Source organism: Numenius arquata, chromosome 14, assembly GCF_964106895.1.
Source record: "Numenius arquata chromosome 14, bNumArq3.hap1.1, whole genome shotgun sequence".
Taxonomy (NCBI): domain Eukaryota; kingdom Metazoa; phylum Chordata; class Aves; order Charadriiformes; family Scolopacidae; genus Numenius; species Numenius arquata.
Genome location: NC_133589.1, coordinates 4,592,016 through 4,604,751, shown reverse-complemented (window position 1 = coordinate 4,604,751; position 12,736 = coordinate 4,592,016). Strand labels below are relative to the sequence as shown.

Genomic DNA, 12,736 nt, shown 5'->3' with positions numbered 1-12,736 from the left:
AAAACCCCAACAGTAAATTCATCCTGTGGCCAAAGCCTGCGGGGTATTCCCCTGTGGTGAGCCGGAGGGGTGATGGAAAAGCAGCCTTTTCTGACTCCGAATGCTCAGCTTTTGTTAAAAAAGGAGTGAGATTAATTAATGTAGTCAGTGTGGTCAGGAGGAAGACTCAGGACGGGCGACTGGCCTGGATTTTGGCAGCGTGAGCCTGCAGCCAGCCTGACACATCAGCTCTGCAAGGCCTCTTTGGTCCCATTTGACTTCCAGTGACTACAAGATTGTGAATATTAACAATTCATATTAATTGTTTTGCCTATTTTACTCTTCCCCGTGGCTGTAAGGAGGGAGAGGATGTCGTGCTGACTGCCCCAGCCGGGTGTGTGCAATCGCTTGATCTGCCAACACACCAACAAATAACCATGGGGCTGGAAAAATCAGCTTTGGGGAGAAAAAGTGGTTTTGCCTGGATTGCAGCAGGTGGAAATATGCTGTTTGGCGGATAAGATGGTGGCATGTGTGGATCTGTGTCCAACCTGGGTGGTCTGGGCAGGCTTTTAGTGCTCCTGCTTGCGATGCTGGGTTTCTGCAGGGATTCCCAAGTCCCAGGCTGGATTTTGGGGAGAATTTCAGTAAAAGGCAGTGCAGGGTATCGTTGTTAGCCGGGCTGATGCAGCCCCAGGCAGGATGTGCCTGGCAAAGCTCCCCAGCGCTGGGCTGGCCCTGGCCAGCGGGTAATGGAAAGGGTGTGCTTGTCCCAGCGTGTCCCCGGGCGCTGGAGCTGATTGCAGGAATCGACGGCATCGATCGGGCCAGCGGATCCGATGCAGCACGTACAGCCCGGCGGGTTCGCCTGCACCTCTAGGCATGAGCCGGGCACCTCTGCGCTGGGGGCATGGGGTGTCGTGGGGGGCTCTGTTCCTGCTCCCCCCCACCAGGTTGCTGGTCTCGTTGCCAGCAAGGTGGTTTCATCCCCAGTGACACATCCCATGTCACTAAATAATAGGAGGAGCTGCGGCAAGGGGTGGGTTTGGGGAGCATTCCTGCAGTGCCATCTCTTTAGGGTGCTCGGGATGTGCCACGTGGCTTCTCCACAACCCTGTCCGCCGGCTGATGTAGCCCCACATGCCCTGCAGAGAGGGCAGGCAGCCTGGCAGGGTACCATTTGGTTCCCCCACCATGGGCTCACCTGCACCAGGAAGCCTGCGACACCACTCCCATTTCCACGCCACCTCTCTCCCAGGCAAAGCTGAGGGTAGGTCCTTGACCCTGCAGCTGAGGCCTCCAGAAGGGAACAAAACAGCCCCCGTTCCCCAGCGGCAGTTGTCCCTTCATAAAAATTGGCCAGAAAAATCCATCTGTGACCATAGATGGCTCCATGTCCCAATGGATGCGTTGGGAAAGTTGCTGCTTGGGACATCTGCCCCGAGTGAGTGCCTTCCCTGGGCTTTCTCCAACCGCCTGCACGTTGGCCGTGTCCTCTCCCATCCCCAGGCTGGGGGACAGAGGTTAAATCCACATCTCCCTCTGGTTTCCCTTGACCCCAGAAGAGCTGGTGCTCAGGAGGTCGGGCAAGTGCTGCTGCGATGTGCTGGGCAGCGGTCCATCTGGCACGGGCAATGTGAACTGATGTAGCCCCTTTCAGGCGTACCTTTATTAATATCTCTGTGCTGAGGAGAGCAGCTTGGCCTCTCCACGTTCCTCTCCAGCAGCCTGACCCCACTCCAACAGCAGAGCTCATGAGAAAAGTGAAGGGGAGAGAGTCCAGTGCTACCCAAGGTTCTTCATCTGCTGGTGTCATTGAGGGCCCCACAAATGCCGCATCTCCCCAGCAAGGTTTGCTCGCTCACGTTGTAGTGTGAAAAAACAAAGTCTAAGACCTTCTTCCTTCCTCATGTGTGGTTTTTGGGAACAGCCTAGCCATGGGAAGGAGAGTAAGGGCGGTTGGGGGGTCCTCGCTCAGTATGCAGTCACCCACCACATCAGACCCATGGCTAAACACCTTCTTGGGTCCCTTTGCCACAAGAGGTAACAGCCGCATCTTTGTTTTCTCATTGCAGAGCCTCTCACAGGATCCTCGTGGTGACGTGGCAGCCAAGACGTGGAAGCTTGGGACTTCTCTTCCACTGCAACAGAATCTGGGGGGTGGGCAGGGGTGGGACAGGGGGACGCTGGGAGTCGCAAGACCCTTCACCTTCACTGTGGGCTTGGCTCAGGGATGACTGCAGGCAGAGTCAACCCTTACAGCATCGTGTCCTCCGAGGAAGACGGGCTGAGGTTGACCACCATGCCAGGTATCAACGGCTTTGGCAATGGGAAAATCCACACCAGGAGGAAATGCAGGAACAGATTTGTAAAGAAGAACGGTCAGTGCAACGTGGAGTTCACCAACATGGATGACAAGCCACAGAGGTACATTGCAGACATGTTCACCACTTGCGTTGACATACGCTGGAGGTATATGCTCTTGCTCTTTTCTCTGGCATTTCTGGTGTCCTGGTTATTGTTTGGGCTGATTTTCTGGCTAATTGCACTCATTCATGGAGATCTAGAAAACCCAGGTGGAGACGATACCTTCAAGCCTTGCGTTCTTCAGGTCAATGGCTTTGTGGCTGCTTTTCTGTTCTCCATTGAGACCCAAACGACTATTGGTTACGGCTTCCGCTGTGTGACAGAGGAGTGTCCGCTTGCGGTCTTCATGGTGGTGGTTCAGTCCATCGTGGGGTGTATAATTGACTCTTTCATGATTGGTGCAATAATGGCAAAGATGGCCAGGCCCAAAAAACGGGCCCAGACATTACTTTTCAGCCATAATGCAGTAGTGGCAATGAGAGATGGAAAACTCTGCCTGATGTGGAGAGTTGGGAACCTCCGGAAAAGCCACATAGTAGAAGCCCACGTACGAGCGCAGCTAATTAAGCCCAGGATCACAGAAGAAGGGGAGTACATACCGCTCGACCAAATAGACATTGACGTGGGGTTTGACAAAGGCTTGGACCGTATCTTCTTGGTGTCTCCCATCACCATTCTCCACGAGATCAACGAAGACAGCCCCTTGTTCGGGATCAGCCGCCAGGACTTGGAGACAGATGACTTTGAGATCGTGGTCATCCTGGAAGGCATGGTAGAAGCCACGGCTATGACAACGCAAGCTCGGAGCTCCTACCTGGCCAGCGAGATCCTCTGGGGCCACCGCTTCGAGCCTGTCTTGTTTGAGGAGAAAAACCAGTATAAAGTAGACTATTCCCACTTCCACAAAACCTACGAGGTCCCATCCACCCCCCGTTGCAGCGCCAAGGACTTGGTGGAGAACAAATTCCTGCTGCCCAGCACCAACTCCTTCTGCTACGAGAACGAGCTGGCCTTCATGAGCCGCGACGAGGAAGAGGAAGACGACGACAGCCGGGGTTTGGAGGACCTGAGCCCGGACAACAGGCACGAGTTTGATAGGCTTCAAGCCACAATAGCGTTGGATCAGCGGTCGTACAGGAGGGAGTCAGAAATATGACTCTTGGTCCTTCCATTGACTTTTCCAAGGGTATTTTTTTTCCTCCTCTAAATCTCTTCCCCTACAACCCGCTCAAATTATGCAGAACAATGCAAGTGCCATAGGAATGCTTGAGAAATTAGTATCGTTCATAGTTTTCAGTTTCATCGCAATAACCACTGAGCGGTCTGCAGGAGGGGACGGCGGCAGGCCACGGCGCGTCTCCCGCGCCCGGTGCCCGCAGCGGGGCCGGCGGCTCTGGGGGGATGGATGGACAGACAGACGGACGGACGGAGAGAGGAGGGTCCGTGGGGTGCAGGCAGGCGCTCGCCCCGTGCGGCCCCGCGGGGCTTTGCTCTCCCCGTGGGGAAAACGCCAGTGTTTTCTTGGAGTCGAGCACTGCGAGATCCAAAAAGAGGAAATATCAGGAAACAAATCTTTCTCTCTCTCTTTCTTTTTTTTTTTTTTTCCTTTAATTTTTTAACTGAGCAGCAACAACAAAAAAAATTGCTCCTTCCAGCAGGCGGTCTGATTCAGTTGCACAAGAACAACACTTGAAATAACATGCAACATTAACGTACTTCTTTTTAATTTGGGGAAAAATGTGGGGGGGAGGGACGTGAGAGGGTTTTTAATTTTTTCACCGTACCATTTGGGAGACTGTTTACCAAAATAATAATAATAATAATTACAATAATAATAATAATATTAAATCTGAAAGAAGTGATTCAGTATTTTTTAAAAATGAACAAGGGAATGAATAAGCCACCGGGGTTCTTTGAGGAGGTGACTTGCTGGGCAGATGCAAGAGCTAGAAGTCAAGACTGTATCCAATTTTGGGGTGGGTTTTTTCCACTGGCATGGCTTTATAGGCAGAAAACAGATGTAAGTGGCTGAAGGTCTGTGGCAGTGAAAGCGAGCAGCGTAATTACTGGCAAAGTAGCTAATAAGAAAAAAGCAGACTGTGATAGAAAGAAGCACTGTAAACACGGTAATTAGCCAGTTTCTGGAAATACTGATCTTCAAGGTGGAAATTGGGTCTGGGGCATCAGCTGCTGAAGTGTTGGGTCTACCCCAACATCTCTGACGGGGAATTCATAAGTTTCACTGTAACTAGGATTAAATAGCGAAAAGCACAAAAAGGAGAGTGGCAAGCTCTCAAAATTGGGTATTTTCCCACTTTTCCAAGCAATTTGGTGTTTTCTCCCTTGAAAAATCATGTCAAACATGGAAATCAATGTGAAAGTCATCTTGTTGAGTTACACTTCCTCTAGCACAGGAGCCGTCTCCGTGCCAGGTTGGGATTTATGAATTCCCCGTTCCCTGGAGAGTCCTGCTTCAGAGGCAGATGCTTTCCCGAAAACAACAGATGCCAGTCGAGAAAACCACCCTGTCTTGCGCTTCAACCCGTCCCCGCGTCCCAGCCTCAAGGTGGATTGTGCCTTAGAGATGCAAACTCATCCCGTGCCCCAGCCCTCCCCACCCCCCCAGCACCCCACTTGCATCCTCCCCGTGGGGCGACGTCCCCTTTGCTCTGCCCCTGTGGCAGTGCCCTCATCCCACCATCCGCTGTGTTTTGGGCTGGCCTTGATGGCATGTTGGTTAGCTTGTGCTACGGCACAAGGCTAAACCACCCCGTGTATGGGAAGCCATTGCTCCTGCCCTGCTCCCTGCCTTTGCCCAGAGGGAAGGAGCCGGGAAGAGGCAGGTTGCGGGTCCCTTCATCCCGGCCGTGCTGCTCATTGGTGCTCTGGGAGCCAAAATCTGGCTCCCTGCTCCCCGTGGCCGTGAGAAAGGCTTTGGTACCCGTGGGCATCCCACACCCAACCCTGGATGGAGAGCCCCGGCAGCACCCAGCCTTGGGTAGAAGGGGGTCGAGCGCAGGATCCCCGGCAGTGTTTCAGCTGTGAGGGGCTCCTGGTGCTTTTCTCCCCCCTGCCCACATCAGAGAAGCCGTGTCCCAGAGAGACAACTTGCTGTGGCATGTCCAAACATCGGCGGCAGAGGCAGGATTTGGCCTGTGTCCCCCATCCCCATCTCCTTCTTGCAAAGGGCTCTGGGGAGCAGTTGTCCCGGTGTCCCTCCACCGCTGCCCTGTGCCCCCGAGCATCACATCTCACTGGCTGGCTGCAGGACGGGGACCAGGGCTTTGTCCCCACAGAGTTTCTTCCCACCTTGTTCCCACCAGCGTCCATCACCACCATCCCGTGCTGCCCACCAAGGGGCTGCTCCATTTTTGGCTTCCCCTAAAAACCAGCCATGGGGAGAAAACATCCCCAGGGGCAGCGCCGAGAGGGAGCCGGCCATTTCATCACTGAGCACCCCAAACGGGCTGTCCCCAGAACCGGGGACACCTAAGGACATGCCATCAGACTCTGGCCACGACATTTGTGTTTCTGAGGCAGCGAACACAAGCATCATCCCATCACCGGTCCCTTTGCTCCCAGGGGAGATGGTTTTGCCACCCGCTTTTTGCCCCATCGCATCTGGGGGGGTGGGAAGGATGGAGGGGGGGGCAGGGAGATTTTGTGTGCGCACTACTTATTTATTTTTTTAAAAAAATGCTTTTAAGTCGTTTTAGGTTCTTTTGAATAAATAATAATTATAAAAAAAGGTGCACATCTTGCTGCTGTAGGGTTCTCAGAGGGTTAATTTCTTTATATATATGTATCACAGTAAATATTTGTATAAAACCGGAAGAGAAATAGAGATGTCTTTAAGTAAATTATTGCTTTTAAAGAAACTTCTATGATTGTACAGTGTTACCTGGGAGAATAGAATAATATATACAGATGTATTTTTAAAGTGCTGCGTAGGAGGATGTGAACTGGGCTGGGGAGCGCCTGCGGCCGGCACAGTAGGGGGGGGATTGGACCCTCCCCAGCCCCCCGTTCACGCACCCCCTTCCCTGAACCCCGCTAGTGAGGATCTAGCTCTGGCGAGTCGTCGTATATATACTGTATAGTCCTCGTCCTGGCCATGGACCACGCCGGTACATAGTGTATAAATATTATTTTTGCCTACCTGTGAGTGCTCTGAGCTACTGGTCTTTTTCCCTACCATCAGGGAGCGTTGGGAATGCTGCCCAGCCCTAGTTTTAATCACATGAATTGTCAAAGAAATTGACGGGGGGGGGCAGGGGGAAGAGAAAAAAAAGGGAGAAAAGAGCCAAAAAGTGGTGTTTGTTTGGCACTTGGGTTCCCCAGAGGGGCTGGAAAGGCACAGGGATGCTCTTGGGGTGTGGGTTTTGGTGTCGGTCGTGGCAGGGATGGAGCGGGATCCTGGTGGGAAGGGGCTCGGAGCTGAGCGAGGGGACACGTCCTCCCCAAAAACAACCACCGGCCATTTCCTCTGAGCTGAGGCTGCTCCATCCATGGAGTTAACTCCGGCGTTACTCTTGATCCTTGGAGGATGGCAGAAGTCCGAGAAAGGAAAGAGCCTCTAATCCTCTTGGCCAGCATCCCGTAGGGATTGCCCTCTGCCGGGGCTCAGGGCAGCCTCCGGCAGCAGCAGCCGCCCTGGCTGGGGACCGGGGACCAGGGGCCGGACCTGCTGCTGCTCCCACTTGGTTTCACCCCAAAAAGATGCACTGGTGAGAGCAGAAAGCGGCCGCATCCTTGTGCCCCAAAACCACCGGCTGGAAAGAGCATCCTCTGCCCCTGGCAGATGCGCGGTGTCCCCCTCGGCCGGGCGGTGGGTCCCTGGGGCCGGGAGCTGTCGGGACGAGCCTTAGCTTCTCATAACCGAATTTAGTGCACTTAGTCTTTTAGGGCTGGGACAATCACTTAGCGCTTAACCTTTCGCGATTCGGTGCCTGCTTGACCTTCAAACCTTTTGTAGGAGATGAATTCAGAGCTACCTTTTCTATCTTTAATAAGGCAGAACAAATACGTTTATTTTTAAACCCTCCTGCTCTTTCCTTTCCTCTCGTGCTGACAACCAAAAGAGTCCCCTGTGTCCCCCCCCTTGCCATTTCTCTCTTGCACACCGAAAGGAGTGTGTGGCAGCTGGGTCTGGTGCTCTGGCCGGACCCTGCTCTCCCACCCCCCCCAATTCAGGGATGCTGCCACGGGGGGGTTGGCACAGGGCAGGATCCGGCCACGTTATGAGCCGGGAGGGGACGTGGGACAGTGCCCGACCCGATGCCACCCGTCACCTCGCTGAGCCCCGGCGCCCACCAGCTGTGCACATCTGTCCTGCTACCCCCTCCCTGGGGGCTTCATCTTTCCTCCACCCCCCACCCCCCCCCCCCTCAAAACACACCCCGGTGCTCCCCCAGGCTTGGCCCCACGTGGTTTGGGGACCGAGACCCAGCACCAGTTCACACGGGCAGGTTGGCAACTGGGAGCACTGGTTTCCCAGGGGTAAAACGCAGAGTCCGTTCGCTGGGGCGATGGTGACGAGCAGCGATAGAGAAGCTGATGGATGCAGTGAAAGTATCTGTACCTTTTCCACCTCTGGTGTTTCTCTGTCTCATTGCACATATATTTGAGATATATGTGACAATGTATATATATATTTGTAAAATGTATTTCAGATGACAAAAACTGGCCAATTTTATGTTATTTTAAATATATTATATATATTATATATAAAAGTCTCCAAAAGATATAAATAGACTAGAGAAAATAATATAAATATGTAATAAATGTATTTTGATCTATTTAAAATATCTTGCGTCATGCTGTATATTTTAAAGATCATAGGGAAGTGTCTGCCTGTAGCAAACCTCAAATGTGGTTTCGAGTCTGTCAGTTGTCACACATATAATATAGATGTGCAGCAAACTGAGAGCAAGGCTGGGGGGCCAATGGGACAAATACAGATGGTTTTTAGGAACCTTTTAGCAAATGTCCATCCTGCTGCCTCGAGGTAAGAGCAGAAACCACAAGCCCAGATTTTCCTTGTTATCTTGCAGGAGAGGAGAATTTTTCCTTTGCCAGGGAAGGGGCTGCAGGGATGCTCGGTGGGATGGGGGGGCTCTGCAGGGTCCCCCCTTCCCGCTCAGCCCCGTGCGTGGGTACTGTTTGCTCTGCTGTACTGCCCTGATGTGCTTTCTCCAGGGGACCGGATCGCAGCGGCTCAGCCATGCAGGAAGGCCGGAGATGGGAAAATGTGTCTGGAGCCCAGGCAGAAAGAGCCCAGTCATCCGAGACTGACCCAACAAATCTTCCCAGAGCGACCTTGGTCGCCCTTGGGCTCCACAAGGATCTATTTCCTACGGGCATCGCCTCCTCTGGAGACCTTGTGCCACGGCCAAGTGACAGTTTAAATGTCTTTAATGGTACGTCACGGCCAAAGGAAAGCAGAGCAAGTGTGTGGGACGCTATTTATGGTGAGGTTAATGGCCTGGTGGACACAGAGCCCCTGGATGCGCCATCCTGGATTTTCCTCCTGGCATTTGCACCTGGCTGCTGCAGGGAGCAGGGCTCGTGCACCAGGATAACCTGGAGAAATTATTCATCATCATTTCTCTGGATGGTCTGAATCCGGGTCGGGCGATCGGTGACTGATTGGTTCCACCCACCGATGATGGTCAGTTGGGTCCCATCAGCTCCGTCCCTTTCCCCATAAGGGAGTTTTGTACTCATTAAAAAAAAATCACTGCCAGCCACTCTCTCTAATCACCAAAGATAGGGCCAGGGCTAAGCATGATTTAAGAGCGCAGCCCGTTTAATTTATCAAAGGGGAGACTGAGAGGTGACTTGATTACAGCATTTGTCATGGGGAGAATACACCGGTACAAAGAGGTAACTTAATCTACCAGGGAAAGGCATAATAACCACCTCTTCCTGGAAGCTGAAGCCAGACAAATCTGTCTTGGAAATAAGGAACGATCTTTTAATAACGATTAGCTATTAGAACAAGCTACCAATCTCTGTCTCCTAATGCCTTTAAATCTGGACCAGACGCTTTTCTGGAAGCTTTTCTCTTGCTGAGGAGAGGAGCAGTGGGTTATTGGGGAAGGTAATGGCCTGTTACAGGCAGACAGGAGGTGAGATAGGAAAAACCTCCCTGCTCTCCTCCAAAACGTGGGCTGGATCTCAGGAAGGAAAATGTCAGGGAAAGCACAGGGAATGCTCGTGCAGGGCCCTGCCAGCATCTCCCTGGGGGACAAGCGCCGGCCCGTGCAGCAGCTTCCCACAGCTCTTGTGCCTCCACTCTCAGGGTTCGCTTTGCCGTGTGGCAGTGACTCCTCGCGCAGCAGTTTGCACTACAAAACCCATCACTTCATTTGTGGAAGCATTTAATGATTCAGGAGCCGGCAGCTCCCCCAGGGATGGTTTCCACTGCCTCCAGAATTCCTCTCTCGGTGGCTGCTTGTAGCAGAAATCCCCAGGGAGTGGAGCTGATGATGGCACCGCGGGAAATGTGCTACCAGGACGTTTGGTCTTTGCTTTATTTCCACTCCGACCACCCTCATCTTTGGGGTTAGAGCTAAACTAAAGGGTGGTGGCGGCTGGGAGCAGCGGGGATGGAAAGGCAGCGGCTGCTTCTGTGGGGAAGGACCTTGCTTAGGCTTGCAGGGTGTTTTCAGTAGGGATGCTACCGATGGGCTGAGGTTGGGGCTGTTTCTTAGCTGGCAACCTCAACTTTTAATACTCAAGATGTCTTTAAATGCTAAGACCGTCTCTAAACTCATCATTACACCAGCCCTTGCTGACTGCCCTCCTGCCTCTTTCTCTTTGGCTTCAGGGGACCAGGGCATCTCTCCATGCCCTGCAGAGTTTTCTGGCCTCCCCAAAAGCAGGGTGCTTTTTTGGCTTGGATGGATTTGGCTCAAACACACCACCCCCAAAATCTGGGGGTCCCAATACCTATCAATCAGGCAGAGCAGGCAGAGGGGCTGGGAGCTCTGGATTCCCACCAGGAGGGAGCTGCCATGGGTTTGTACGTTGTGCTGCCCGTCCCGGCTGCGTGTCCCAGGGCAGGGCTTGCTGTCAACACCAGGGTACCCTGCAGGGAAGGCACCACACTGGTCTGGCTCCTAACAAATCCTCCCCAGCTGTGCTAAGGTGATGCACCCACATCTCAGAGGGGTGGAGGCAGGACCTTTGCCCCAGCCCCTCTGGAGATGCTGCTCCTCCACCCAGCCTGGATCCATCCTCTCTCCTGGCTGCTTCAAGAAGCTCAGACCCTACAAACCCCTCCAAATTTGTTCCCTTGCCCACCCAAATTCTCCCAGCACCATTCCGGCTGGCCGGGAGCAGCTTGGGTACCGCAGGATACCCAGGGATGCTCAGTTGTCTCTGGGGGTAACCATAGTAACGGAGCAGCATCTCTGCTCTCCTGCCAGCAATTTGCTTTTTCATCCGGCATTAAGGTGGACCCTCTCCGACTCCTCTCTCTCCCTCCCCCTGCCCTGAATGGCAATGCTGAGATCTTTCCCACCGAGGGGCTGGCTCTCTGGCTCCTCATGCCACATCCCACCCCATCCCATGCCAGGTTTCATCCCGCTGTATCATGGAATACTGCCGGGGAATCATCCCCCAGCATCCTGTGGGGATACAGGGAAGGCAGCAGCTGGAGATTCTCCTTAACACAGATTTATAAGTGTGAGTGGGACAAAATTAGGGGTTTCCTTACACTTGTTGTTAAAAGGTCACCGTCAAGGTTAAAAACCTTAAATACTTTTTTTCTTTTTTAAATTGTAAAAGGCCTCTATTAGTAATAACACGGCAGCTTATTAATATGGATTGAATTTTTCAGCACCGAATGTAATTATCACCTGTTAAATACTTTGTTCACCTTTCACATTTCTCCCCGCTTGGGGAAGGCAAACACATGAGTCAGCGTCCCTTTTTCTGTCAGTTTTAGGCAGTTTCGGTGACAAGCCGTCGTGAATCAGCACAACGCTGCAAAGTTCAGGTCGCAAACGCTCACCACGAAGCTGCTGCTGGAGAAAAACAGTGATTTAAAGGAGGTGAAGGAGCCCCCCGCCCCCATCCTGACCCCAGGTTTTTTGGGAAAAAAAAACCCCACCCAAATGAACAAATTTGGAGTCAAACTGGGCACGGTGGTGCTGCTCTAAGGGAAGATGCACTGAAGGGTTTCCGATGGGATGTCAGGGCTGTGGATGGGGAGGGAAGAGGAGACCAACACCCCTTCCCCAGACAGTCGACGCTTCCCCCCCCCGCCCTCTTCCCCTGCAGCTGGCACATTTATTTTGGCAATACCTCATCAGTGTGTAATTAAGCCTTCTCCTCTTTGCTAGCGCCGCCTCATGACCCCAAGCATCATGCCTGTCCCCTTCCAGGGTCCTGTGTGGAGATCTGGGATGGGGGTGCCGGGCAGTCGGGGACAGTGTTAAAGGGGAGGTGACCCCTAAAGCTTGTTATCCGGGGGCTGGCATCCCCTCCTGGTGGGCTCGCTGTCCGTTTGGGTTGGTGGCTGACTCAGTCCCAGATGGTTGCTGCGAGGGTTTATATAACGGCATGTTTTGGTGGGGGCCGGGGACGCGGTGCGGCGAGGAGGTGGGCGCGGGGGCGAGGGAGGGAACAGAGCTAAAGATAAGCCTGGCAGCTCCGGCAGAGCTTCGCCAGGGCCCGTGGGAACCGGCAGGGAAAAGGCTGCTGAGGATCAGGCACCGAGATCGCAGCCACCTCAGCCCCCGGGCCATGGCCCCGCTCGCCCTCCTGGCTGCCTGGGGAGAAACAGCCTCACATCCCAGGGAAAAACAGCTTCGCATCCCTGGGAGAAACAGCTTTGTATCCCTCTGCCAGCAGCTGCTTTCTCCTCCCCGGTACCCACCGGCTGCTCAGCCACCGCTTGCCCTTTCCAGGTTCACCTTCCTGCAGCTGCCTGCAAATAAGACCCCAAACCACCCCCATTCCTTAAAACAGGTTTTTTTATTCCTGGTGTTTCATGACCTGGTGCAACAGCAAAATGATTTTGCCCGGCTGCAGGGCCGAACCAAACCACCTAGAGCCCCCTCCGCATCCTTCACCCCTTTCACTCCCTCCCGTTCCCTCTGCTGTGACAGCCGACCAGTGCCGAAGCTCGCGATCGGATCAGAAAACTGATGTTTATTTCTCTTACAGGGATGTTTTGGGTGACCTTTGACCTCTGTAGAAGTCTTCCTCTCGGCCCAGTTTACAAATTCAGTGTAAAGACAAAGATGAGCCTTGTTTTAGGGGAGTTTTATTTTAATGCTTTGGAGATTTGCTAAATAAAACTGATTCTAATACAAAGGATGGGCTGGGTGTGATGGCTTTTCTCAGGCGGGGCAGACGGGGAGCTTGGACAGGTAATTAA

The 12,736-nt window shown here is 53.1% G+C and overlaps 1 protein-coding gene across 1 annotated transcript; it reads left to right on the top strand.

The window, feature by feature from the left end:
* Positions 1 to 2,212: 2,212 nt before the first annotated feature.
* LOC141471644 (ATP-sensitive inward rectifier potassium channel 12) lies at positions 2,213 to 3,502 on the top strand. Its single transcript, XM_074158258.1, has one exon. The coding sequence runs from the start codon at positions 2,213 to 2,215 to the stop codon at positions 3,500 to 3,502; it is 1,290 nt and encodes a 429-aa protein (XP_074014359.1).
* The last annotated feature ends 9,234 nt before the right edge of the window (positions 3,503 to 12,736 follow it).